Source organism: Oncorhynchus kisutch, linkage group LG15 (assembly GCF_002021735.2).
Source record: "Oncorhynchus kisutch isolate 150728-3 linkage group LG15, Okis_V2, whole genome shotgun sequence".
Taxonomy (NCBI): domain Eukaryota; kingdom Metazoa; phylum Chordata; class Actinopteri; order Salmoniformes; family Salmonidae; genus Oncorhynchus; species Oncorhynchus kisutch.
Window position 1 is genome coordinate 54,254,982 of NC_034188.2, and position 27,622 is coordinate 54,282,603.

General features: G+C 41.5%; 1 protein-coding gene across 1 annotated transcript; it reads right to left on the minus strand.

The window, feature by feature from the left end:
* Positions 1–320: 320 nt before the first annotated feature.
* On the minus strand, positions 321–26,458 carry LOC109905490 (kunitz-type protease inhibitor 2). The gene is made up of 7 exons (XM_020502887.2): positions 25,008–26,458; positions 7,343–7,411; positions 6,982–7,143; positions 6,776–6,856; positions 6,390–6,560; positions 4,004–4,045; positions 321–1,389 (listed from the first exon to the last, which is right to left on the minus strand). The coding sequence occupies exons 1-7, from the start codon at positions 25,432–25,434 to the stop codon at positions 1,148–1,150; spliced, it is 1,194 nt and encodes a 397-aa protein (XP_020358476.1). The 5' UTR covers positions 25,435–26,458; the 3' UTR covers positions 321–1,147.
* Between the last annotated feature and the right edge of the window lie 1,164 nt (positions 26,459–27,622).

Here is a 27,622-nt window from a genome sequence, read left to right on the forward strand (position 1 = left end):
AAATGTATTACGCTTTAGTCATTATGTATGGGGCGGCAGGGTAGCCTAGTGGGGCGGCAGGGTAGCCTAGTGGTTAGAGCGTTGGACTAGTAACCGGAAGGTTGTGAGTTCAAACCCCCGAGCTGACAAGGTACAAATCTGTCGTTCTGCCCCTGAACAGGCAGTTAACCCACTGTTCCCAGGCCGTCATTGAAAATAAGAATGTGTTCTTAACTGACTTGCCTGGTTAAATAAAGGTAAAAAAAAAAAAAAAATGTGAGGCACTTTACACTGCCTTGTACAGCATTTACTTTATAAAAGAGACATTCAGCAATAAAAAAAAAAGTACCAATATATTTTATTTATTAAATGCATTCAGTAGTTAATACAGAGGACGTACTGTTGACATCGTCCATCCCTCTGCTGAATTACAAGTAGAACAGCAAAGCCCACAATAAAGCCACTGAATATTTACATTCAATATGGAGGAGGTAAGTGTTTGGTATTAGTGTAAGTCGTGAAAAATATGTCATCCATGTCACGTTTAAGATTTAAATTGTAAGTAAAACATGTTGCATTACATATTTGTATTAATTCATTAAAATTTACTTTATTATATTTTGATTTAAAAAGGCAATTTTCCCACTGAATATCGGTGTACAAAATAACTTGTCACAGGTAAAAGAGTGCAGAGTATAGCAGTTCGTTCATTAACTGTCACAAAGGGGTTTAAAACACACATTGACGTGCCTAATCCTGGACTAAAAAGCATTTTAAATGGAGATTCTCCACTGAGGTTGTGTTTTACGCCAGGATTAGGCTTAATCTGTGACCGGGAGACTGCCCGTCAAAATTTCAGCCTTTTAAATAAACAAAAGTAAAAATGACAGCAGCAGAAATTCACTACGATCTGAAAATGTCACACAGTCTAAAACACTCACTAAAACGTCACACCCTGACCTAAACACCTCTCGGGTGTTCAATTTATCTAAGTAATTAGTACAGTGGATATTCGGACAAAAAGCCACAATTAACACTTTCCCATTGTATATGAATACATCCCTTGACAAATCAGCAGATGCAGGCATTCTGGGTCAGTGATATTTAGAATGGAAAGTTACAGTGGAGTAAGGCGACAGTGTCTCCATGGCAGGGGGGGGCTCCCTCCTTATGGTGCGGTGGCCACTTTGGGGAGCTCTTCCTCAGGCAGCTGTTCCTCAGACAGCTGTTCCTCAGACAGCTGTTCCTCAGACAGCTGTTCCTCAGACAGCTGTTCGTAGGGGAGCAGGTCCTCCTTGTCGCTGAGGCGGCGATGGTCATGCTGAAGCCTGGTGCGCCGGATGGTGATGAGGATCAGACCCACCAGGATCAGGGCTGAAATCACTGCCAAGGTAGCCACCAGGAAGAATGCTGGAGGCGAAGGAAGGACGCATTTATTTAGTTATTTATTAAGTGCACTCCCCTACGTATTTATTTGGACAGTGAAGCTAAAACTTTTAATTTGGCTCTATACTCCAGGATTTTGGATCAAATGTTTCATGAGGCAATAGTACAGATCCTGTAATTGAGGGTATTTTCATAAATACCCGTATTACCATTTAGAAATGAAATGACTTTATGTATCTAGTCCTCCCATTTGAAGGTGCTATAAGTATTTGGACAAATTGAATAAAAAAATATCCCTTTTAAAAAGAACTTTACTCAGTACTCTGTTGAAGCACCTTTGGCAGTGATTACAGCATCAAGTCTTCTTGGGTATGACGCTACAAGCTTGGCACACCTGTATTTGGGGAGATCCTCGCAAGCTCTGTCAAGTAGGATGGGGAGCGTTGCTGCACAGCTATTTTAAAGTCTCCCCAGAGATGTTAGATCGGTTTCAAGTCTGGACTCTGGCTGGGCCTCTCAAGGACATTGAGACTTGTCCCGAAGCCACTCCTGCACTGTGTTGGCTGAGTGCTTAGGGTCCTTGTCCTGTTGGAAGGTGAACCTGAGAGCTCTGGAGCAGGTTTTCATTAAGGATCTCTCTACTTTGTTCCGTTCATCTGTGCCTCGATCCTGAATAGTCTCCCAGGCCCTGCGCTGAAAAACATCCCCACAGCAAGATGCTGCCACCACCATGCTTCACCATAGGGATGGTGCCAGGTTCTCTCCAGACGTGACGATTGGCATTCAGGCCAAAGAGTTCAATCTTGGTTTCATCAGAATTGAGAATCTTGCAGGCTGTCATTTGCCTTTTACTGAGGAGTGGCTTCCGTCTGACCACTACCATAAAGGCCTGATGGGAGAACCTTCCAGAAGGACACCAATCTCCACAGAGGAACTCCGGGGCTGTCAGAGTGACCATCGGATTCTTGGTCACTTCCCTGACCAACACCCTTCTCTCCCGATTGCTCAGTTTGGTCGGGCGGCCAGCTCTAGGAAGTCTTGGTGGTTCCAAACTTTTTCGGTTTAAGAATGATGAAGGCCACTGTGTTCTAAGGGATCTTCAAATGCTGCAGAAATGTTTTGGTAACCTTCATCAGATCTGTGCCTCGACACAATCCTGTCTCGGAGCTCTATGGACAATTCCTTCGACCTCATGGCTTGGTTTCTGCTCTGACATGCACTGTCAACTGTGGGACCTTATATAGACAGGTGTGTGCCTTTCTAAATCATGTCCAATCAATTGAATTTACCACAGGTGGAGTTGTAGAAATGTCTCATGGATGATCAATGGAAACAAGATGCACCTGAGCTCAATTTTGAGTCTCATAGCAAAGGGTCTGAATACTTATGTAAATATTTATTTTTATACATTTGCAAAAATTTCCCCCAAAACATTTTTGCTTTGTCATTATGGGGTATCGTGTAGATTGCTGAGGATATATATATTTTTAAAATCCATTTTAGGCTGTAACGTAACAAAATTTGGAAAAAGTCAAGGGATCTGAATACTTTCCGAAGGCACTGTATGTATGAAAATAGCCTCAAAAAGGTGACATTCTGTCAGTACTGTCGCTGAAACATTTGATCTCAAATCCAAAAGTTGTAGCGTCACTGACCAAATAAATACGTAGTGGAGTATACAAAACATTATGAACACCAGCACTTTCCAATGACTAGGTGAAAGCTATGATCCCTTATTGGACGTTAAATCCATGTCAAAATCAGTGTAGATGAAAGGGAGGAGACAGGTTAAAGAAGGATTTTTTAGCCTTGAGACAGTTGCAAAATGGCTTGTGTTTGTGCCATTCAGAGGCTGAATGGGCAAGACAAAAGATTTAAGTGCCTTGAAGAGGGTATGGTAGTAAGTGCCAAGTGCACCGTTTTAGTGTCAAGAACTGAAACACTGCTGTTTTTTTCCTCGCTCAACAGTTTCCCTTGTGTATCAAGAACGGTCCCAAAGGCCAACCAGCCAACTTGACAACTATGAGAAGCATTAGCGTCAACATGGGCCAGCATTCCTGTAGAACACTTGACACCTTGTAGAGTCCAAGCCCTGACGAACTGAGGCAAAAGAAAGGTGTTCCTAATGGTTTTCTACACAGTATATTCTCAGTGAATGTATCAGCTGATCATTATCGCTCTTTGGTTTCACATCACGTGGTGTTGTTTATAAGTGTCTAAGTTGATCAACGAGACCAACTCAGTGGCTTGTGGTTAGTGTCCGCCCTCAGATTGAAAGGTTTGGAGTTGGCCGGGTCATACCAAAGACTGTACAAATGGGACCTGAGGCACTCAGCATTAAGGAGATAGATTGGTGGTAATGCCCTGCAATAGACTAGCGTTCTGTCCAGGGGTTGTACTTGTACCTCAAGCTGCAGAAACAGGAGATGGGCTCCTGCTCCTATGAGCCATTCTGACTTCGCACAAGCCAAGTTCATATAGTACACCCCCACCCCCCAAAAAAACTTGAATCCCAAACCTCTTTAGAGACTCTCCTGAAGTTGTATTCAGAACTGTTAAGTGCTGCTATATCACACCCGGTGGAACACAACCCTTTAAACCTCCCAGCCAGCCTAGAACTTAAGGACGGTTAGCTTACCTGGTGTCATGCGGTTACGGCCATTGTGTTGCCCATGCTCGCCTGTGAAAAGGACGGAATCGGAAAAGAGAAATATCACTACATCCACTTCATCCTTGCCTCACATGAACATCCCTCAAAATTTCATCTTGTTGACTTGACTATTGAAAGTCTGAAGACCATGAATATTCAATTTGGTGTTGGAATGGGAGCGCAGGCATTGGCCGCTCACATTTCATTGTCTCCAAGTAGGAAAGGTGAATTCCTCTCCCAGTGTCTGGTGTAAAGCATACTGACCTCTAGGATTTTGCATGTGCTAAGCTCCATCCCATTTATTTTATCCTGAAAAGCTCCCCGGTCTTTGCCAATGTCAAGCATACTCATACCATGATGCAGCCACCACCGTTCTTCAAAATAAGGCTGCAGTTACTCAGTGACGTGTTCTGTTGGATTCTCCCCAAACATAAGGCTTAGTATTCAGGCAAAAAACTGTGTTTCTGTTTTTTGCAGTATTACTTTAATGCATGTTTTGGAATATTTATATTCTTTTCAGTCTGTTATCGTGGTTTAGTGCCTAGCGATTAACTGATATGTCTGTTATTTTAGTATAAAAAAAAAAAAACGAATTGAACAACATTTCAATTATTAGAATTCCATTTAGCCAAACTCAGCTAGCCAAACCGAAAGGATATGCTTGCATACTTCCTTAAAAGAACTTTGCTTGAAAAACTTTGGAAAAAAGCAGCAATAGTACTGTTTGTCCATTTTGAGACTGTAGTCACTTCCTCAAGTCAGAATTAAATCAAAGACTGCTCCAAAAAAAATCTGTCATTCATTTTGACGTTGCCGACATTTTAGTCGTGCAATTTTACATTAACCAAGATGTTTGGCGCAGTATTTTTTTATGAAAAGATGTGCATGGAAACAAGTTGTCTCTCAAGTTCTCACGTTAACCTATGGATATTGTCATAGAACAAAACGTATAAAGATCTCCTAAACCGGTGTTAACCTCAGACCTTATTTTTAGAGTTTATCCCTAAACCTTAATCTTTCCCTATAGGAATGGCTGAACGAACCAGAACTCATTTTCGGGTTTTAGGACAACAAGCTGAACGAGCTCTATCGCACTGCAGTTGCTCTAGATATAAATATGATCAGGCGCGAACTGTGCAATGTTTTCATCAGGCCAATGTTCTACAAAATGATCACGTTTTCTATGATAAACTAACTACAATGACCATAATCCATTGCTACTTGTCCAGGTCTGTTTATTTTACGCCTGCTGTGTAAAAGACACAAGAATGTGGAGATCGAGAGAGGATACATAGAGAGCAGTCGCTTTGCAAAGTATTGGTATTCAGCAGTCATGAAAGTATGCTTATTTACTTTGAAGAATTACTAAAATAGTGACGTTGTCAAGACAGCAGCTCTATAGAGAAGAGATGACTTGGAATGAAATAAAGTAATCGAATAAAACAATAATTCACACGACTATTTTAATCAAATATTTGTTGTGTATAACTGATGGTTAATAAGTGATAAGCAGTCATGGGTCACTACCACCATAAGACTTTTGTCAATTGTTTTATTCCGTGTTAGAGAATTCAACCGCATAATGCAGAGTGCATTTATTAAATGTGTTTAATTTAATTTTTTTATTTTTAATATTCGAACCAACCTCAAAAAGCACTAATCATTCAGCACGATCGTGGAGTAACTGCAATGTTGTTCATCCATCCTCAGTTGTCTTCCTTCACAGCCATCGTAGCTGTTTTAAAAATCCCCAAATGGTCTCATGGCGACATTTCCTTCCTATCCTGCAGCTCAGTTCGGAAAGACTACTGGTTCTTTGTTGTGTCTGGGTGGCTTTAATACATCCTCCACAGCAAAATTATTAACTTGACCGTGCTTAAAGAGACATCACATTTGTTATTATTACCAGTCTACCAATCACTGCCCTTCTTTATGAAGCCATTGAAAAGCTCCCTGGTCTTTGTGTGTGTGTATGGGGGACAGAGGAAGGGTTAGTCATAAAACATCATATCTACCCTTATTATTTCACACAGTGTGAGTCCATGTAGCTTATTATGGGATTTGTTAATCCAAATGTTACTCCTGAACTAATGTAGGCTTGCCCAAACAAAGGGGTCAATATTTATATTAATTTGTAAACATTTGTCGAATTCGCTTTTCATTGACATTATGAAGTGTTTTGTGTAGATCCATGACAAAAACATTCACAACGAAATCCATTTCAATCACTTTGTCACGCAACAAAATGTGAAAAATTCCAAGGGGGATTTTGAACTCTGTGAGAAGGCTGAAGCTAACGTAAATCACTCCCATAACCACACAATTTATATTATCATCCCATTTGTCATATCGCTGAAATGCAGTCCATCCTTACCGTCCTCTCCAGTGCACCGGGCCATGCATTCGTCCAGTGTGTGGTAACGGTTGTTGTTTCCTTTGCAGCCACCGTAGATGAAATGCTGGCAGGAGCTAGTGCTGTGGTCAAAGTAGAACATAGTGAAGGCAGCACGGCAAGGGCCCGAGTCAGAGGCCACCATGCAAGCATCTGTGGAGGAGAGGAGCAGGGGACAATCAGAACTGATCTCAAACCTGATGACCTCAACTTGTGAAAAAGGCAACCGGCATCAGGAAGGACATGTTTGAGACTGATCCCAGAACAGCCAACTACACCGTGCAGGGGGAATGGTTTACACTGAAACTCAACATAAAGGAGCTAGCCAAAAGCCATACTGCAGAAATATATGTCCTTTATCCAGTTACCTTTATATTCAATGTGCTTGTCATCTGTAGGTGTGTTTGCACCAGACCCTTTCCTTCCCTTAGAGCCAGGGATGACGGTCACTGGAAAGATAAAAAATAAGTCAATGTCAGAGAGGGAGGGGTTGCTGGGCGGGGAGGCCTGTTGGGAGCTGAGTAGTGTCAGGTAATAATGGGAGGAGGTGAGAGAGGGGGAGGTTGAAGAGCACCTGTGCAGGTGGCGAGGCACCTCTCGGCGGTATCATAGTTGTTCTTGTTGCCAAGGCAGCCGCCGTAGGTGAAGGGTTGGCAGGCGCCGGTGGAGCTGTCGTAGTAGTAGTGGCGAAGGGAGGCGCGGCACGGCCCCGTTTCTGGACCGGCCTGGCACAGCTCTAATTGGACAGGAGAAAAAAAAAGAAGTTTGAAGGTCAGCACCACTAGAACAGGAAGTGACAGATTAAGAGAGAATAGGAAGGAGAGAGAGCATATCATTCACTAAACACAGTTAGGATAGTTATCCATTTAAATTTACAGGGAAGGGAAGACAGCAGGAATAAAAAGAAACAGGAGTAAGAGAAATAGACAACTTGCCGATAAAGTCATCTGACGTCATCTTGGGAAGGAGATCCTTAGAACTGGCAGGATCCTCAGAACTGGCAGCTAGGGACCCATTTTAACATTAGTAAAAAAATGTTTGAATTACAGTGATCCCACACTACACTGTCACCATGCATACAGTATGTTGACCTTTGTGCCGTAAAAAAATAAATATTTTTTTGTTTAAATCACACGCTTCCCAGCCAGTGTACTTGAATAGGTCCGCACTTCTACTTTTGGCATAGGAAAATAATCTCAGCGAATCAGAGATCAGCTTCCCTGTTATTAACCAATGACGCAATGTGTCAAGACAAATTTATTTACCTAATCTTCATAGTAACAAAATGCACATATTCAGGATTCAGAGCATGCCTAGGAGTTAGGGCGAGATACGGTTGTTTTGCACAATATTCCAAATGCCTCTATCACAAGAACCATTTTTTATTTTTTATTTTATGTCCGCTTGTTCTCATGTTGTCTTTTTTGGTCTTATCCTTCCTAGCTGTCAAAGTACCAGGATGTGGTCTCTGGTTTTTCATCTGAATTTAGAGAACTGAATTTGAAAACTGAATGTGAGAAGTTGAAGATATGAAACTTTGATAAACTTGAAATTAGAGCACGCACACAGTGCATTCGGAAAGTATTCAGCCCCCTCTACTTTTTCCACGCTACATCACAGCCTTATTCTAAAATGTATCAAATACATTTTTCCCTCATTAATCCACACACACACACACACACACACACACACACACACAAAGCAAAAACAAGTTTAGAAATGTTTACAAACATATTAAAAACAGAAGTGGCTTCCAGACGAAAACCACTCCTCAGTAAAAGCACCTAAAGACTCTCAGACCATGAGAAACAAGTATCACTGGTCTGATAAAACCAAAATTGAACACTTTGGCCTGAATGCCAAGCTTCACCTCTGGAGGAAACCTGGCACGAACCCTACAATGAAGCACGTGGTGGCAGCATCATGCTGTGGGGATGTTTTTCAGCGGTAGGGACTGGGAGACTAGTCAGGATCGAGGGACAGATGAACAGCACAAAGTACAGAGAGATCCTTGATGAGAGATCCAGAGAGATCCTTGATGAGAGATCCAGAGAGATCCTTGATGAGAGATCCAGAGAGATCCTTGATGAGAGATCCAGAGAGATCCTTGATGAGAGATCCAGAGAGATCCTTGATGAAAACCTGCTTCAGAGCACTCAGGACCTGACTGGGGCGAAGGTTCACCTTCCAACAGGACAACGACCCTAAGCACATAGCAAAGAACGCAGTGTGGCTTCGGGACAAGTCTCTGAATGTCCTTGAGTGGCCCAGCCAGAGCCTGGACTTGAACATCATCGAACATCTCTGGAGAGACGTGGAAATAGCTGTGCAGCAACGCTCCCCATCCAATCTGACAGAGCTTGAGAGGATCTGCAGAGAAGACTGGGACAAACTCGCCAAATACAGCTGTGTCAAGTAGAGGTCGACCGATTAATCGGAATGGCCGATTAATTAGGGCCGACTTCCAAGTTTTCATAACAATGGGAAAACGGTATAGGAACGGTGGGTTAACTGCCTTGTTCAGGGACAGAATGACCGATTTTTACCTTGTCAGCTCGGGGATTCAATCTTGCAACCTTACAGTTAACTAGTCCAACGCTCTAACCACCTGCTTTACATTGCACTCCACGGGGAGCCTGCCTGTTACACGAATGCAGTAAGAAGCCAAGGTAAGTTGCTAGCTAGCATTAAAATTATCTTGTAAAAAACAAAATTAATCATAATCACTAGTTAACTACACATGGTTGATGATATTACTAGTTTATCTAGCGTGTCCTGTGTTGCCAATAATCGATGCGGTGCGTATGAGCGAAAAAGGATTGTCTTGCTCAAATGTGTACCTAACCATAAACATTAATGCCTTTCTTAAAATCAATACACAAGTATATAACACTGCTCAAAAAAATAAAGGGAACACTAAAATAACACATCCTAGATCTGAATGAATGAAATATTCTTATTAAATAATTTTTTCTTTACATAGTTGAATGTGCTGACAACAAAATCACACAAAAGTTAAATGGAAATCAAATGTATCAACCCATGGAGGTCTGGATTTGGAGTGACACTCAAAATTAAAGTGGAAAACCACACTACAGGCTGATCCAACTTTGATGTAATGTCCTTAAAACAAGTCCAAATGAGGCTCAGTAGTGTGTGTGGCCTCCACGTGCCTGTATGACCTCCCTACAACACCTGGGCATGCTCCTGATGAGGTGGCGGATGGTCTCCTGAGGGATCTCCTCCCAGACCTGGACTAAAGCATCCACCAACTCCTGGACAGTCTGTTGGTGGATGGAGCGAGACATGATGTCCCAGATGTGCTCAATTGGATTCAGGTCTGGGGAACGGACGGGCCAGTCCATAGCATCAATGCCTTCCTCTTGCAGGAACTGCTGACACACTCCAGCCACATGAGGTCTAGCATTGTCTTGCATTAGGAGGAACCCAGGGCCAACCGCACCAGCATATGGTCTCACAAGGGGTCTGAGGATCTCATCTCAGTGCCTAATGGCAGTCAGGCTACCTCTGGCGAGCACATGGAGGGCTGTGCGGCCCCCCAAAGAAATGCCACCCCATCCCACGACTGACCCACCGCCAAACCGGTCATGCTGGAGGATGTTGCAGGCAGCAGAACGTTCTCCACGGCGTCTCCAGACTCTGTCACTCCTGTCACGTGCTCAGTGTGAACCTGCTTTCATCTGTGAAGAGCACAGGGCGCCAGTGGCGAATTTGCCAATCTTGGTGTTCTCTGGCAAATGCCAAATGTCCTGCACGGTGTTGGGCTGTAAGCACAACCCCCACCTGTGGACGTCGGGCCCTCATACCACCCTCATGGAGTCTGTTTCTGACCGTTTAAGCAGACACATGCACATTTGTGGCCTGCTGGAGGTCATTTTGCAGGGCTCTGGCAGTGCACCTTCTGCTCCTCCTTGCACAAAGGCGGAGGTAGCGGTCCTGCTGCTGGGTTGTTGCCCTCCTACGGCCTCCTCCATGTCTCCTGATGTACTGGCCTGTCTCCTGGTAGCGCCTCCATGCTCTGGACACTACGCTGACAGACACAGCAAACCTTGCCACAGCTCGCATTGATGTTCCATCCTGGATGAGCTGCACTACCTGAGCCACCTGTATGGGTTGTAGACTCTGTCTCATGCTACCACTAGAGTGAAAGCACCGCCAGCATTCAAAAGTGCCCAAAACAGCCAAGAAGCATAGGAACTGAGAAGTGGTCACCACCTGCAGAACCACTCCTTTATTGAGAGTGTCTTGCTAAATGCCTATAATTTCCAACTGGTGTCTATTCCATTTGCACAACAGCATGTGAAATGTATTGTCAATCAGTGTTGCTTCCTAAGTGGACAGTTTGATTTCACAGAAGTGTGATTGACTTGGAGTTACATTGTGTTGTTTAAGTGTTCCCTTTATGTTTGTGAGCAGTGTATTTTTAAACCTGCATATTTAGTTAATATTGCCTGCTCACCTGGCTCATTGCAAACTCTGTGAAAACTATTTCTTCCTAACAAAGACAGCCAACTTCGCCAAACGGGGGATGATTTAAAAGCGCATTTGCAAAAAAAGCACAATCGTTGCACGACTGTACCTAACCATAAACATCAATGCCTTTCTTAAAATCAATACGCAGAAGTATATATTTTTAAACCTGCATATTTTGCTAAAAGAAATCCAGCTTAGTGGACAATATTAACCAGGTGAAATTGTGTCACTCCTCTTGCGTTCATTGCACGCAGAGTCAGGATATAGAGATTATATATATATATATAGTTTGGGCCACCTAATTTGCCAGAATTTTACATAATTATGACATAACATTGAAGGTCGTGCAATGTAACAGGAATATTTAGATTTATGGATGCCACCCGTTAGATAAAATATGGAACGGTTCCGTATTTCACTGAAAGAATAAACGTCTGGTTTTCGAGATTATAGTTTCCGGATTCGACCATATTAATGACCTAAGGCTCGTATTTCTGTGTGTTATTATAACTAAGTCTATGATTTGATAGAGCAGTCTGACTGAGCGATGTTAGGCACCAGCAGGCTTGTAAGCATTCTTTCAAACAGCACTTTCGTGCGTTTTGCCAGCAGCTCGCCGCTGTGCTTCAAGCATTGAGCCATTTATGACTTCAAGCCTATCAACTCGCGAGATTAGGCTGGTGTAACCGATGTGAAATGGCTAGCTAGTTAGCGGGGTGCGCGCTAATAGCGTTTCAAACATCACTCGCTCTGAGACTTGGAGTGGTTGTTCCCCTTGCTCTGCATGGGTAACGCTGCTTCGAGGGTGGCTGTTGTCGATGTGTTCCTGGTTCGAGCCCAGGTAGGGGCGAGGAGAGGGACGGAAGCTATACTGTTACACTGGCAATACTAAAGTGCCTATAAGAACATCCAATAGTCAAAGGTATATGAAGTACAAATCATATAGAGAGAAATTGTCCTATAATAACTACAACCTAAAACTTCTTACCTGGGAATATTGAAGACTCATGTTAAAAGGAACCACCAGCTTTCATATGTTCTCATGTTCTGAGCAAGGAACTTAAACGTTAGTTTTTTTACATGGCACATATTGTACTTTTACTTTCTTCTCCAACACTTTGTCTTTGCATTATTTAAACCAAATTGAACATGTTTCATTATTTATTTGATGTAGTATATTATGTTAAAATAAGTGTTCATTCAGTATTGTAAAAAAATGATTTTAAAAAATGTATTAAAATAAAATACAAAAATTACTTAAAAATAAATAAATCGGCGGCGGCTTTTTTCTGGTCTTCCAATAATTGGTATCGGCGTTGAAAAAAAATAAAATCGGTCGACCTATGAATAAATACATACGCCTTTCCAAATAATGTCCAATCAATTGAATTTACCACAGGTGGACTCCAATCAAGTTGTAGAAACATCAAGGATGATCGATGGAAACAGGATGCACCAGAGCTCAATCTTGAGTCTCATAGCAAAGGGTCTGAATTAGGGATGCACAATATAATCGGTGACCACATCGGAATCAGACAATATTAGGTAAAAATGCGTACATCTGTATCTGCCCAACGTCTACTTTAATGCCGATGAGCAAAACCGATGTCAAAGCTGACATCCATATCTATGTAACGTAGGTACATGACGTAATAACGGCACGAAAAATACAGCACTATACGTGCAACACAGCATTCCTAACCTAGCCCACAATGTCTGCATCAAGCAGTCAACAAGTCGAGCAGCCATTTGAAAGAGTAAAAAAAAAAATCAGCGAGACAACTCAAAAGGCAAAATCCATTAACACCAAGATGATGGAATTCATTGCCCTTGACAATCAACCGTTGTCGTGGGTGATGTTGCCGTTCGTGACTGGTCGCACCAGTACACGCTACCAAGGGCGCTATTTTTCAGATTTTGCCCTACCGGAGTTAACACAGTAATAGCGTCACTATTAGCTTCACGACATACAATATAACGCCTTTTGGGTCTGCGTGTCACAAAAGATAGATACACGTCAAATAACACTATTGACACATTAAATAAGCTTTTAATTTGACATGTCAAATAACAGTTCTATTATAGAATGTTGTGTGTTCTGAATTTGAACCTGCAAGCCAACTGCCACCACTACTATCAGTAGCACTGTCAAAGCTGTACAAAAAAAGTATTCTAACACCAGCCACGAACAATGTGTTTACAATACCGCGTTGGTAATAAAGCATTATTTGTTCGACCACAACTTCTGGGGTAGCTAGCTAGCTTTAGCTTGGTACCTAGCTAGCACCAACACAACCAGCCTGAAAACAATGACCAGTAGAAACTGCAGTCATTTTCATTATTCTTAGCAATGATTTGTTGTTCGCCTATTGAAATTGAACTTCAGTTCATGAAAATAAATAGCTAGCCAGCTACTTAACCCTGTTGCCCAAAGCTAACGTTAGAAGCAGCCAGCTAGCTTCATCTGGCTAGTGAAGCTCAACCGGACCGTGTTGTGTTGTGAAGCTAGCCACAATAAGGATTAGGCACAAGTGGAATTTGCAGTTTGCCTTCAAAATAAAAGTGCCTATTTGAAAGTAATGCAGAAGGTTACAATTGGTGGAAACATACCTTATTTAGACTAGATAATGGTAAACAAGGTTGGAATGTGAAGCAATGAAATGGGCTATTAGTTTACTCAGTGACACCCACAGAACACAACTGTGAAGAGTTGACGCAAATATTAGTATTAGTTGTAGTTGTAGCTGTTATCACGGGACTGTGACTGTGTGAAATCACCTCCCCAGTCAGTCTAATGTGTGTATTGACATTCATACTGCACTGCACAGCTTTACCTAAGGATTGGGGGTCAATGAAATGGGGTAACAGTATACGCAAGACGGTGTCCTTGCTGGGATGACAAATCTACTGCCGGAGACTATCAACGCCAAACACATTGGTTCACCGTTCCACGGGAGCGGACAGTACACAGCATACAAATCAAATCAAATTTTATTTGTCACATACACATGGTTAGCAGATGTTAATGCAAGTGTAGCGAAATGCTTGTGCTTCTAGTTCCGACAATGCAGTAATAACCAACAAGTAATCTAACTAACAATTCCAAAACTACTGTCTTATACACAGTGTAAGGTGATAAAGAATATGTACATAAGGATATATGAATAAGTGATGGTACAGAGCAGCATAGGCAAGATACAGTAGATGGTATCGAGTACAGTATATACATATGAGATGAGTATGTAAACAAAGTGGCATAGTTAAAGTGGCTAGTGATACATGTATTACATAAGGATGCAGTCGATGATATAGAGTACAGTATATACGTATGCATATGAGATTAATAATGTAGGGTAAGTAACATTATATACCATAATACCATAATGTTCTGAATAATGACCAAGTCTACCTCGCTCCCTACTCCACTGAACCGCTTAGGCGTAACAAACACATGTCCAACATTTATCGGAAACTGTTAAACTACCTGTTCACTACCCTCCTGCTCTCTGGGGATGTGCAACTCAATCCTGGGCCTAACATCACAGAGCCAGCGATACGCACCGGAGTGGAAAGCGGTGGATGGCCTCGTCCACTGATCGTCGCCGCTGTGGAAGTGGGTGAGTGCTGTGGTCCCATGGTTTCTCTCAACTCACCCGGCATCGGATAGATTTTGACTCTTCAAACATACCCAAGTCGCTATATGCGATCCCTGACTCTGCATTTGGTACGCAAGCTGTATAGGCCACCTAACACCAAAAGTGTGTTTTTTGATCAGTTTAATAACATGCTTAGGGAATGTGATTTTGGGAAAGAGGTCATCTTAAATGGGAGATTTTAATATTAATTATGAAGACAAGTCTTGTAGGAAAACCCTCAAACGAATCACTAATACCTTTTGACCTTACACAGCTAGTTAAAGGGCCAACCAGGGTGACTTGTTGCTCTAAAACACAGATTAATTTGGTGTTCAGTAATAAACCAGAGAGAGTGACTAAATCATTCAATATGATTACTGGGCTATCTGATCATAATCTGACACTTATAGCCAGAAAGCTGTCAAAGAGCAGGTTTAACCTCTCTACTGTTAGAAAGCCAGATCAACTAAGAATATCTAAGAGTGAATTAAACTACTTTGAAAACACAATTAAGGGAATTAACTGGAATGATCTCTTGTCCTATACAGACGTGGAAGCTGATAGTCAAGTTTTTCTATCCACAATCCAGACTACAATAAATGGTTTCCTAAAGAAAATCAAATCCAAACCTGGCCAAGAGAGCACTCTTCCTTGGCTAAATGGAGAAATCTGGAAATTGATGAAAGAACGATATTATGCTCTAAAAATAAGATCCAAATTAGAGCATGACAGATGTAGGTTTACCATGTTGAGAAATAAGGTGATGAAAGAAATCAGACAGGCCAAGGCAAACTTTTTTATTAACATAATCGGTGAAGCAAAGGGAAATTCTAAACGGAGCTGGGAGAATCTAAAAAACTGGGAAAAACCATAGTAACACTGCAAAAAGACTAGAATGGTGAATAATGGTGAATAACAATCTAACACAGGATGCAGTCGAAATAGCAATAGCCTTCAATTCCTACTTTATTGACTGTCAGGGTACGGACACAGAACCCCTCCACTGGTTTCTTGGGCTCAGTGCTAGTGAATGACACTCAACCTGTCTTCATCATAAGGAAGGTTTCTGAGGCAAAGGTGAACAAGGTAATTAGCTCACTAAAGAACTCTAAAGCCAAAGATGTGTTTGGGCTGGACTTTCTTAAAAACTACAAAGAGTCCCTCATTGGCCCCATTACTAAGGTCACCAACACATCTATTGGTCTCGGGGTGTTTCCAAGGGTATGGAAGTTGGCCATAATAACGGCCATCTTTAAATCAGGCGACCCTGCTGACGTGAGTAACTACAGGCCCATTAGTATACTACCTGTGGTGTCAAAGGTTGTTGAAAAGTGTGTAGCAGAACAACGGATTGCCCACCTCAACAACAGCCCCTTCACATTACACTCCATGCAGTTTGGCTTCAGAGCGAAACACTCCACAGAAACGGCCAACTGCTTTCTTCTGGAAAAGATGGACAATGAGGGCGTTGTTGGGGCTGTGTTTCTGGACCTAAGGAACGCTTTTGATACTGTTAACTATGAGATTATCATCACAAAATTGTCCATGTTAAACTTTTCCCCCCCGATGCCTTGATGGATGTAATCATACCTTGAAGGCAGAACTCATTGTGTCAGAGTGAGCAATGAGCTGTCGCCCACTCTTAGCTATGATGTTGGCGTGCCCCAAGGGTCAATACTGGGGCCCCTCCTGTTCAGCCTGTACATTAATGATCTGCCTTCTGTCTGTACTGGGTCTGAAGTTCAAATGCATGCAGATGATACAGTGATATGTGCATGCAAAGAGCAAACAACAAGCTGCACAAGAACTCACTATTGTAATGGTCCAGGTTACAATGTGGCTCAGTGACTCATGTTTGCATCTCAATGTGAAAAAAAACTGTTTGCATGTTCTTCACAGAGGGCAACAGATGCTACTGAGCCAGATGTCTATGTATCAGGGGAGAAGCTCCAGGTGGTATCTGATTTTAAGTACCTTGGCATCATACTTGATTCCAAACTCTCTTTTAAAAAGCATGTGAAAAAGTGAATTCAAATATCCAAATTCAACCTAGCTAATTTCCGATTTATACGAAATTGTTTGACTACAGAGGTAGCAAAACTCTACTTAAAATCTATGATACTCCCCCACTTAACATACTGCTTGACTAGTTGGGCCCAAGCTTGCTGTACAACATTAAAACGTATTCAGTCTGTCTACAAACAGGCTCTCAAAGTGCTTGATAGGAAGCCCAATAGCAATCATCACTGTTACATCCTCAAAAAGCATGAGCTCCTGAATTGGGAAAATCTTGTGCAATATACCGACGCATGTCTTGTATTCAAGATCCTAAATGGCCTGTCTCCCCCTCCAATCAGTATTTTTGTTAAACAGAAAACCCAAACATATGTCAGCAGATCCACAAGGTCTGCCATGAGAGGTGACTGTATAGTTCCCTTAAGGAAAAGCACCTTTAGTAAATCCATTTTCTCTGTGAGAGCTTCCCATGTCTGGAATACATTGCCATCTGACACACATAACTGCACCACATATCACACTTTCACAAAATGCATGAAGACATGGCTAATGGTCAATCAGATTTGTGAACATAATCCCTCGCTGTGTGTTGCCGCTTTCCATGTTGTCTGTCGTCTGTAGCTTGTGAGGTGTGGAAACACTTTGTTGCTTTTATGAATTTTGTCTTGCTGCTTTTTGTTCTGTTGCTCTGTCTGTATGCCACGCCTTGCTTGTCCTATGTTGCTCTGTCTGTCTGCCACGTCTTGCTTGTCCAATGTTGCTCTGTCTGTATGACACGTCTTGCTTGTCCAATGTTGCTCTGTCTGTATGACACGTCTTGCTTGTCCAATGTTGCTCTGTCTGTATGACACGTCTTGCTTGTCCTATGTTGCTCTGTCTGTATGACACGTCTTGCTTGTCCTATGTTGCTCTGCGTGTGCTCACTGCTCAATGATTGTCTATATTGTAATTGTTTTTAATAACCTGCCCAGGGACTGCGGCTGAAAATTAGCCGGCTGGCTAAAACCGGCACTTTTACTGAAACGTTGATTAATGTGCACTGTCCCTGTAAAAATAAAAGAATCTTTTTTTCCAATGTCGTCCTCAGAGTAATCAGACTCAAAAACCCATGCAGTATTGTTTTCCTCGGGAATAGTGTTAAATACACATAGGTTGACAATAAATGTGGCTCAATTCAGTTGTTTCAGAGTCCTGCAATAAGAGCTACTGCGCTAATGTTCTCTGGGTGTCAGAGTAGACTAATACCCCATGTCATTGATCCACAATCCATACTGTAGGTAAGGCTGTACAGTGAAGTAAGTATGCCCACAATGCATTCTAGAGTATAATAAATCCAGTGTGATTTCAGAGTTTTGTCAAATTAACAAATTGTCATTTGTTGATTTTTATAACAACAACATTCCAACCTCGTTTAACATGATCTATTCAATTATGACATAATTCTACTATTTGTATTCATTTGCATCACTGTTAAAGACATACTTTTATTTTGAAGGCTAACCGCAAAGTCCACTATTGGGGCTAATTCTTATTGTGGCTAGCTTCAAATAGATGGGTCCGACCACCATTAATCAAATAAGAACTGTTTTATAAATTAGGGTTATTTTAGATGATGACACCTGGCTATATAGTTAGCTAGCTAACAATAGCTACCTAAACAGATTGTTTGCATCCATGAGCTAGCAAGCTTTTTTTTAATGACCAGCACTGTAGGTGCAAGAGACAACTTTACCAGTATCATAGCATACGTGTCGATGATTCGTTGTGACATATGAAATACGAGTGATCGTGTAATAAATACGTGAAAAATTGATGAACGTGTTAAATTATGTGACGTGCAGTCATATTCAGGTCCTGATTGGTCAACAAGCTTATTTTGACGTGTATCTTTTTTGACACGCAAAAGACCCAAACGGTGTTCAATAGAAATCCTGGTTGAGAATGAAACAGCACAGCAGGTATGTGAAAGAAATAGGTTTTGATCATGTTTTACTGGTAATGGTGCCATATGTAAATGCCAACAAAATAACCCTTTGTGTGTAACCTTTTTATTTAACTAGGCAGGTCAGTTAAGAACACATTTTTATTTACAATGACGGCCAAACCCGCTGGGTCAATTGTGCGCAGCCATATGGGATTCCCAATCATGCCCAGATGTGATACAGCCTGGATTCGAACCAGGGACTGTAGTGACACCTCTTGCACTGAGATGCATTTCCTTAGACTGCTGTGTGTGTGTTAACTATTTAACTGTACTAGAATGCTTAAAAGGCCGCTAAAATGTTAAATATTGGTATAGTTTTTTTTGGGCAAGGAAAATATCGTCTTTCGGTATCGGCCAAAAATGTAATATCGGTGCATTGATGATTTTGAAATTTATTTTTATATATATTTGCAAACATTTCTAAACCTGTTCTCACCTTGTCATTATGGGGTATTGTGTACAATACCAGTCAAATGTTTGGACGCCTACGCATTCCAGGGTTTTTGTTTATTTGTACTATTTTCTACATTGCAGAATAATAGTGAAGACATCAAATCTATGAAATAACACATATGGAATCATGTGGTAAACATGTGGTAAACAAATCCAAATATTTTATATTTGAGATTCTTCAAAGTAGCCACCCTTTACCTTGACAGCTTTGCACACTCTTGAAATTCTCTCAACCACCTTCGTGAGGTAGTCAACTGGAATGCATTTCAATTAACAGGTGTGCCTTATTAATTTGTGGAATTAATTTTCTTCTTAATGGGTTTGAGCCAATCAGTTGTGTTGTGACATGGTAGGGGTGGTATACAGAAGATGGTCCTATTTGGTAAATGACCAAAGTCCATATTACGGCAAGAACAGCTCAAATAAGCAAAGAGAAACAACAGTCCATCATTACTTTAAGACATGAAGGTCAGTCAATCTGGAAAATATCAAGAAGTTTCTTCAAGTGCAGTCAATTAACTCATAGGTCATTTGTAAAGGCCCAGTTGTAACAATAAAACTGAATCAGAACCATTTAATGAGTCTTAACTACTAAGCTAGTTAGTTTTACATCATCCTTTTGAGGTGTAGAGTTTGTCATGGGTGTGTCGTCTGCATAGCTAGTGTTATGATTGTTTGAGCTTAACCTATACCAAACCGGTTAGGCGACCTCTATACGATGAGATTAACTGCATTTTTCACAAGGGTTGGCTTGAGCCGTGCTCTACAAAGTCTTACATCATAATAAACTGTTCATGGTCAGGCTCTTGCGGTTGGAGCTAATGTGTATATATCTGATCATATCTGTGCTGTGTCTATTGTAGCTCAGGCTTACTACCACAAACAGCCAATGAACCTCTTCTTTGGTTCCTTTTGGTCATGTGAGCCTTCTGGCATTGTGTATTCCAAATTCCTATTGGACTAGTAGATGAGAGTGAGAAAGGAGATGGGTAACTCTAGTGAAAATGTCTAGCCAAAAGATCTAGCAAAATTTAATTAAATAACATTTTTAAAAGTATGTGTGTGATCTGAAAACAAGATTCAAAGATGTCTGCAGAAAGAATGGAGTCTCTCTTTTGGTTATTGAACTACAGTAAATAAGTTAACACAGTTACGTTAATGGAATTTCATCATGGGTCCTTGAGCTGTACTACACAGAAATGCATAATTATGGGTGTGAATGTAATTCTCTTCATAGTGACGTATCCTAAATGGGTAAACAAAAAGGTAGAAATCTGCAATATCAATTTTTTGGCATATTTGGGTCTTATTCTAAACATTGGCTATTATTTTAATGAGCTCCACCCCCAAACAAGACAAAATATGGTGGGACCCGACCAAATCTGAACCAATTGTATACGTCCGTTTTAATAAGTTTGGACATCAAAGTAGAGCACAGTAGAGTACAGTACAGTGTGCATGGTCAAAGAGCTATATTTTCATGTCATCCAAACAAATGTAAACGCCTGGAGTTTGCTAAAGGGTATTGACACTTGGATTGAAACCGGTGATATGGTCAGTGTTTAAGGATGCATGAGAAGAAATTAACCCCATACCTACTGTAAAATATAGTGTTGGGTCTTTGCTGTTATGGGTGTATTTTGCTTCCACCAGTCCATTGTTAAGGTCAACGGCATCATGAACTGTACCTAGTACCAGGTCATTTTAGCCCAAAATCTGGTTGCTCCCGCCCGCAGACTGAAGCTTGGCCGCAAGTGGATCTTCCAGCAAGACAATAACCCCAAGCGCGCATGAAAATTGTTAATTGACCACAAAATAAACATTTTGCAATGGCAATCTCAGTCTCTGGATTTAAATCCCATTGAGAACCTGTGGTTTGAATTGAAGAACTACAGACGCCTAAAGTCCTCAACTGGCAGCTTCATTAAATGGTACCCGCAAATCACCAGTGTGCACCGGGGCCTCCCACTCGTTCTATTCTGGTTAGAGCCCCCCAAAAATGTAATACTTTCTGAAGGCTCTGCTCTAAATAGGGCTGGGCAATATGGCCGTAAAATCATATTTCTTTCCTGACTTATGGTCGATTCAAGATACAATGCATTTGTAAAGTATTCAGACCCCTTCCCCTTTTCCACATTTTGTTCTGTTACAGTCTAATTCTGAAATGGATTAAATAAATGTTTCCCTTATCAATCTACACACAATACCACATAATGACAAAGCGAAAACTCAAACTCAACAAATAAAAAAAACACATCACGATTACATAAGTATTCAGACCCTTTACTCTACTTTGTTGAAGCACCTTTTTAGCAGCAATTACAGTCTTGAGTCTTCTTGGGTATGACGCTACAAGCTTGACCGATTATGATTTTTCAACACCGATAGAGGACCAAAGGAGGACCCAAAAAGGCCCATACCGATTAATTTGGCCGATTTTTAAAAAGTTGTATTTATTTGTAATAATGACACTTACAACAATACTGAATGAACACTTATTTTAACTTAATATAATACATCAATAAAAATCAATTTAGCCTCAAATAAATAATGAAACATGTTCAATTTGGTTTAAATAATGCAAAAACAAAGTGTTGGAGAAGAAAGTAAAAGTGCAATATGTGTCATGTAAAAAAGCTAATGTTTAAGTTCCTTGCTCAGAACATGAGAACATGAGAACATATGAAAGCTGGTGGTTCATTTTAACATGAGACTTCAATATTCCCAGTTAAGAAGTTTTAGGTTGTAGTTATTATAGGACTATTTCTCTCTATACCATTTGTATTTCATATACCTTTGACTATTAGATGTTCTTATAGGAATTTTAGTATTGCCAGTGTAACAGTATAGCTTCCGTCCCTCTCCTCGCCCCTACCTGGGCTCAAACCAGGAACACATCGACAACAGTCACCCTCGAAGCAGCGTTACCCATGCAGAGCAAGGGGAACAACCACTCCAAGTCTCAGAGCGAGTGACATTTGAAACGCTATTAGCACGCACCCCGCTAACTAGCTAGCCATTTCACATCGGTTACACCAGCCTAATCTCGGGAGTTGATAGGCTTGAAGTCATAAACAGCTCAATGCTTGAAGCACAGTGAAGAGCTGCTGGCAAAACGCACGAAAGTGCTGTTTGAATGAATGCTTACGAGCATGCTGCTGCCTACCATCGCTCAGTCAGACTGCTCTATCAAATATCAAATCATAGACTTGATTATAACATAAGAACACACAGAAATATGAGCCTTTGGTCATTAATATGGTTGAATCCGGAGCATGCATGTCTAGACATGTCTAGTGAGTATGCAGGCCATGGAAGAACTGGGGGGGGGGCATTTTTTAGCTTCCAGGAACTGTGTACAGATCCAATTGTGTTCGTTGTCTGTAGCTTATTCCTGCCCATACCATAACCCCACCACCACGGGGCACTCTGTTCACAATGTTAACATCAGTAAACCACTCGCCATACAATCTGAGACATCTGTGGCATTGTGTTGTATGATAAAACGGTGTCTTTTTATTGTCCACAGCACAAGGCGCACCTGTGTAATAATCATTCCGTTTAAACAGCTTCCTGATATGGCACACCTGTCAGGTGGATGGATTATCTTGGCAGAGGAGAAATGCTCACTAACAGGGATGTAAAGAAAATAGTGTACAAAATGAGAGAAATGTAACATTTCTGGGATATTTCAGCTCATGAAACCAACACTTTACATGTTGCATTTATATTTTTGTTCAGTGTAGAATACACAAGATGCACTATCGAAATGTGGTTGTGCATCAGCAGTTTTTCTATTGTTATGCCAGTCACTGACAGTCCCTCAACTAGCCGATGAGTTCCGATTTTTTTGGGGCCCATCAAAGTTGCCCATCCCTGCCCTACAGCAAAGCAGCAACAATAGAACCACTACCGATTGCTGTGAAAAACGGAATTCCCTAAGCAGTAGAGTTAGTTAAACCCGCTGAAAAAGGTGTTGACAAAATCATCTATGTTTTGGCAGTTTGAGTTGAAACAAAACACCTACTGCCAAATCCAGTTTAGGAGTTAAGACTTTGGGAGATTAAATGCACATTAAATAATGATCAACAATACACAAGTTGGGGCAGGGGAAAATGTAAGATGTAGAGAAAATGACCAAGAAAACATACTTAACCCTAACGTGGCATGTCTTTTAACCCGGGCAACTTCCACAGTGACAGATTTACGCTGACTCAGATTTTTCACTTTAAAAAAAGTAAAACCATTCACTTCAAACTATGCACAACGATGACTGAACAATTTACACAGTAAATTAAACATATAAAAATAACTATTTACTGGGAAAAACTGTGCAGATGCAAAGTTGGACAACAGAATTACAGTAAAAGAGCCCTAGTTTTTATTCTGTTACCAAACTTTTTTGCATCTGCACAGTTATTCCCAGTAAATGTTTTTCAAAATGTTTAAATTTACTGCGTAAATTGTTCAGTCGTCGTCATTGTGCATAGAGTTGTATGGGAGGAACCCACTACCATGGGGATGCGGCACTTATCTGTGTAAAGAGCCGACGATAGTTTAACACTGAAGCTGGTCACGATGATCAGCTCAATTCACAAGGAAACATTGCATTTGTCGCCCTAAATTACATGCTTAAAAAGGTGCCATTTTTATAATCAAAGAGTAGTAAAATTGTGAACTTCCTCGGTCAAGATGAAAATGATTAACACCAATACAAAATAATATAAGTGTAAATAAAAATGTACGATGAGGGCCTATCTCCCAAAGAAAAATCCCCTTTTCTAGGATGGGAGTTAGTAGGTCTCTCAAGCTTTTATTTACCTATGATTTACATACCGAGTGAAACCATGAGCTGGAATGGAAAAACAGGACAAAAAGAGCTGAGACCCGAGTCTCTCCACACCTATGGAGCAGGGTCATAGGACAGTCAAAACCCCGATGTGGTTCATAGCATTTCAAATGAGAGACAACATGTATTGTAGGCATGTTTGTGTGTCCTGGCACACATTACTATAGATATGTATATTCTGGGACATTATTTGCATTCAGCACGACTTTATTACACGTCAGAAAAACATTCCATCCGATTACACAAATCAATCCTGTTGTGCACCTGGTTGACCCAGTCTCTTACGGCGTTCAAAACAATTGCGAAGTGGGAACTCGGAAATCTCCGACTTCCGAGCGTTTTAGACAACTGGGAACTCGGAAAAAACGAGCTCCGACGGGGGAAAAAAATCGTTTCACGCTCATCCAACTCGGGAACTTGGGGCTCTTTCTAGACTAGAGCTTCGAATTTCGTCATAATTTGACCTCGTTTTCAGAGTTCCCAGTTGTCTTGAAAGCAACATCTGTCCCCATGAAAGCTCACCTATCAGGAAGTAAGTGTGCGTGCCAGAGAAATTGGGTGGAGTTGCTACACACAACAACTTCCTGTATACTCCAATGGGAGTCAATACCACGGGCACAGATAAACCCCTCTTTCCTAATGGTTCCACTTTGTAAAACGCACCTGGCCTGGCTACGAATTTATAACTGTATGCAAAGCAGTGCATGGCGTATGTGAGATGCAAACACAGCACCATTGATCGATTTAGAAATAATGAGAATGAAATCCAGAAGAATGAGCACAGGTCGCTACTAGGTTATTGTGTATTGGAAGAATCAAATAGAGAAAATACTGTATAAACTTGAGTGGTGGTCCAACAGTAAATTTCTAATTTTAACTGACTGGGGCGCTAAAGTCCAGGTCATATTGAATTGATAGAGTGCTTAATTTACACTGACTCCTTAGGTAAGGATTGCAAAACCAGGACAGAGCTGGGGAATGGTCCTCTGCCACATGACCCTAATTAATAAGCCATACCCCCCCCCCCCCCCCCCCCCCCCCCCTAAAAAAGGCTATTGGCAAAGGGCTGATAAAACCTAGGCTAGCCTAACGTTACTTGGCTAACGCAGTCCCTAGAAGTGCCAATGACGCACCTGAATTTCCATTGTCCTAAAGACCAATATCCATACCTGTTGAGTTGACTTCCCTGGGGACAACAGCTTCACTAAGAGCGTCAACTTCGACTTTTGTAGTCTTGGGCTGAGTCTTTTTGCGGTAGACCTTGAACTGTGTATCGGACTGTAACACGCAGACGTCCTTTCCATCTTTCATGCAGCTGACGAGAAAACACTCCGGTGTTCCATCCGCTGGGGTTCCAATCAAAGCGAGCTGACAGTCCTGGTTGCCGCAGCACGAGTCCTGACACCCCTTGCTGTCTGATATCTCCGGCAAGTGAGCCAAATGTCTGGCTCCAGCTTCAAGGGATTTTGGGTCAAGACCTTGGTCGGGGTTGGTGTCCTCATCCCAAGCGCATCCTTGTTTCTCTTCGTCGAACTGACCGCGGACCAGTACCGCGAGCAGTAGGAACAGTACACCATAGCTCCACACCTGTTTCATTGTTTTTTTTTCTTCCGTGAAAGCCTTCGTCCAGGTAAATAATCGTCTTCCAAATAAGCTTTTCTTGATCGAAGTAGCAATTTCTCTTAGGCTAGAAGAAGTAAGTTAAACTACTTCCCTGTTGAAGCGACTTCCCTTTGTCTTGAATACACCGTAGCCGAGGTGCTCTTTTCCCCGCCCACGGAATAATGAACAAGGCCACGTTCAGTCACCAAACGTTTTCGAACGTTGCATATATAAATGTTGTGAATAGAGTCAACGTGATTCCTCAACCTGGTCTCAGCGCATTCCGTATTATTCTGTACGTAAATTCAATAAATGATATTACGTTTCGTATGGTATGTATTCATTTTTGGATTTCCAACATCAATATGGTATGATATGTTACGTATTACAATTCAAATGATATATGTTATGAATTTTCTAAAAATACAATATGTTACGAATTTGCTAAATGTGATATGTTACGAATTCTAATTTGCTGGGGCTAATGTTAGCTAGCTGGCTAATGTTGGCCAGTGGTTAAGGTTATGAGTTAGGTTAGGGGAAGGGTTAGCTAAAAGGGTTAAGGTTAGGGGAATGGTTAGCTAACATGCTAAGTAGTTGCAAAGTAGCTGCAAAATAGTCATAGTAATTTGAATGTCCCGGATTGACATTTTCTATGTTACGTCTAGAGACCAGGCTAGATTCCTAATGACCTAGAGAGGATTATTTGTTCATATTTCTATCTGAAAGTTCCAACCCGTTCCGTCCTGCTGAAGCGCCCCAAGGGTCCTTATGGGCGTGACGTCAGGTTGAACTTTTTCAAAATGTCCCTCTTCTGTGTTCTTTTGCGTGACTTTCAGACGTATCAGATATTTACTTAGCCATTGTTAGGCCTTCGGATTCGTTCAATCTAATCACTAGTTGAGTTATTTTGTTGTTGTCGTAGACTAATACAGATACTGTTCCTGAATACAGGTAGTCGACATGACATTCTCCCAATAGAGAATCCATTTGATTTAGATACCACAAGATGTCACCATTACCCTTCTGCCATAAACTTGATATCCAGTGCTACATGGTATGTCACCCCACTAGAGCGCAGTCAAGAGCAAGAAAAAGTACAAAAAAGACAGACACACTCCAAGGTTGGAGCATAGGACAGCCACAGTGGAGCGCCTGCACAGTATTAGGTGCCTTGCTCAAGGGCACAACGGCAGGAGATGGCATTTAGAACACTGATGCCAGTAACCCTCCTGTTGCGGGCCCACTCTTGACCATATTTCTTTCCATCTGACGTTGGATTTAAATCTGCAACCCTCTAGTTCTGGGCTCTCCAACCCTGTTCCTGGGCAGCTACTGCCCTCTAGGTTTTTTGCTCCAACCCTAATATAGAGCACCTGATTCAAATACTTAACTGGTTGATAACATAAATCAGGTTAGTAAAACCTGGGGTTGGAGTGAAAACCTACAGGAGGATAGCCCTCCAGGAACAGGGATGGAAAACCCTGCTCTAGTTGCTGGTCCACTTCTCTATTAACCTCTAGGTGTGTGTTACATTCAACCAAATCATTGTCATTACAGTATGACAGTTCTGTATGTTTATATATCACCTTAAAATGACCAAATATTCTCCCCTGCTGTGTTCATGATTTATGGGGGTTCAGGCTTTCTGGATATAAATAACCAATGAAAATAGAAAGTCATCCCAGGGTGAAGCTTTAGGCCCCTCAAATTTAAATTTGGACCATGATGCCAGTTCCACTGCTTCCCCCCCCCCCCCTCATTATTCACCTCTAATCAGGGACTGATTTAGACCTGGGACACCAGGTGGAGGCAAATCATTATCAGGTAGAACAGAAAACCAGAAGGCTCCACACCTCATAGGGTAAGATTTGAATACCTCATGCACTAGGCCAGGGGTGGGCAAACTTTTTGGCTCAAGGGCCACAACTGATTCTTCTTATTATTTTTTTACCTATTTGTTTGTCAAAATCCATTTGCAGGCCAGAAAAGGGCAGGCTTTCATGTAGGCTCATAGAGATGGATAGAGGACTCATCTTTGTATCTGTGCTATTATAGCGTCTGTGACAGCATGGGCAGCGCCATTGAGGCAATCTCCATTTATAAGTGGTCCATTTTCTTCTTTCTTTGATTGGCTGATCACCAAGAGAAATCAGACAATTAAGTTGGAAGTCCGACCCAG

What these genes read in the sequence shown, in the direction of transcription:
- LOC109905490 (XM_020502887.2), bottom strand. Translation starts at nt 25,434, where the DNA reads ATGAAACAGGTGTGGAGCTATGGTGTACTGTTCCTACTGCTCGCGGTA. An exon ending in GTGCCTCGCCACCTGCACAG is followed by an intron (nt 6,857 to 6,981) that starts GTGCTCTTCAAC and finishes TTATCTTTCCAG; the next exon opens with TGACCGTCATCCCTGGCTCT. An exon ending in CCGTAACCGCATGACACCAG is followed by an intron (nt 1,390 to 4,003) that starts GTAAGCTAACCG and finishes CTTCGCCTCCAG; the next exon opens with CATTCTTCCTGGTGGCTACC.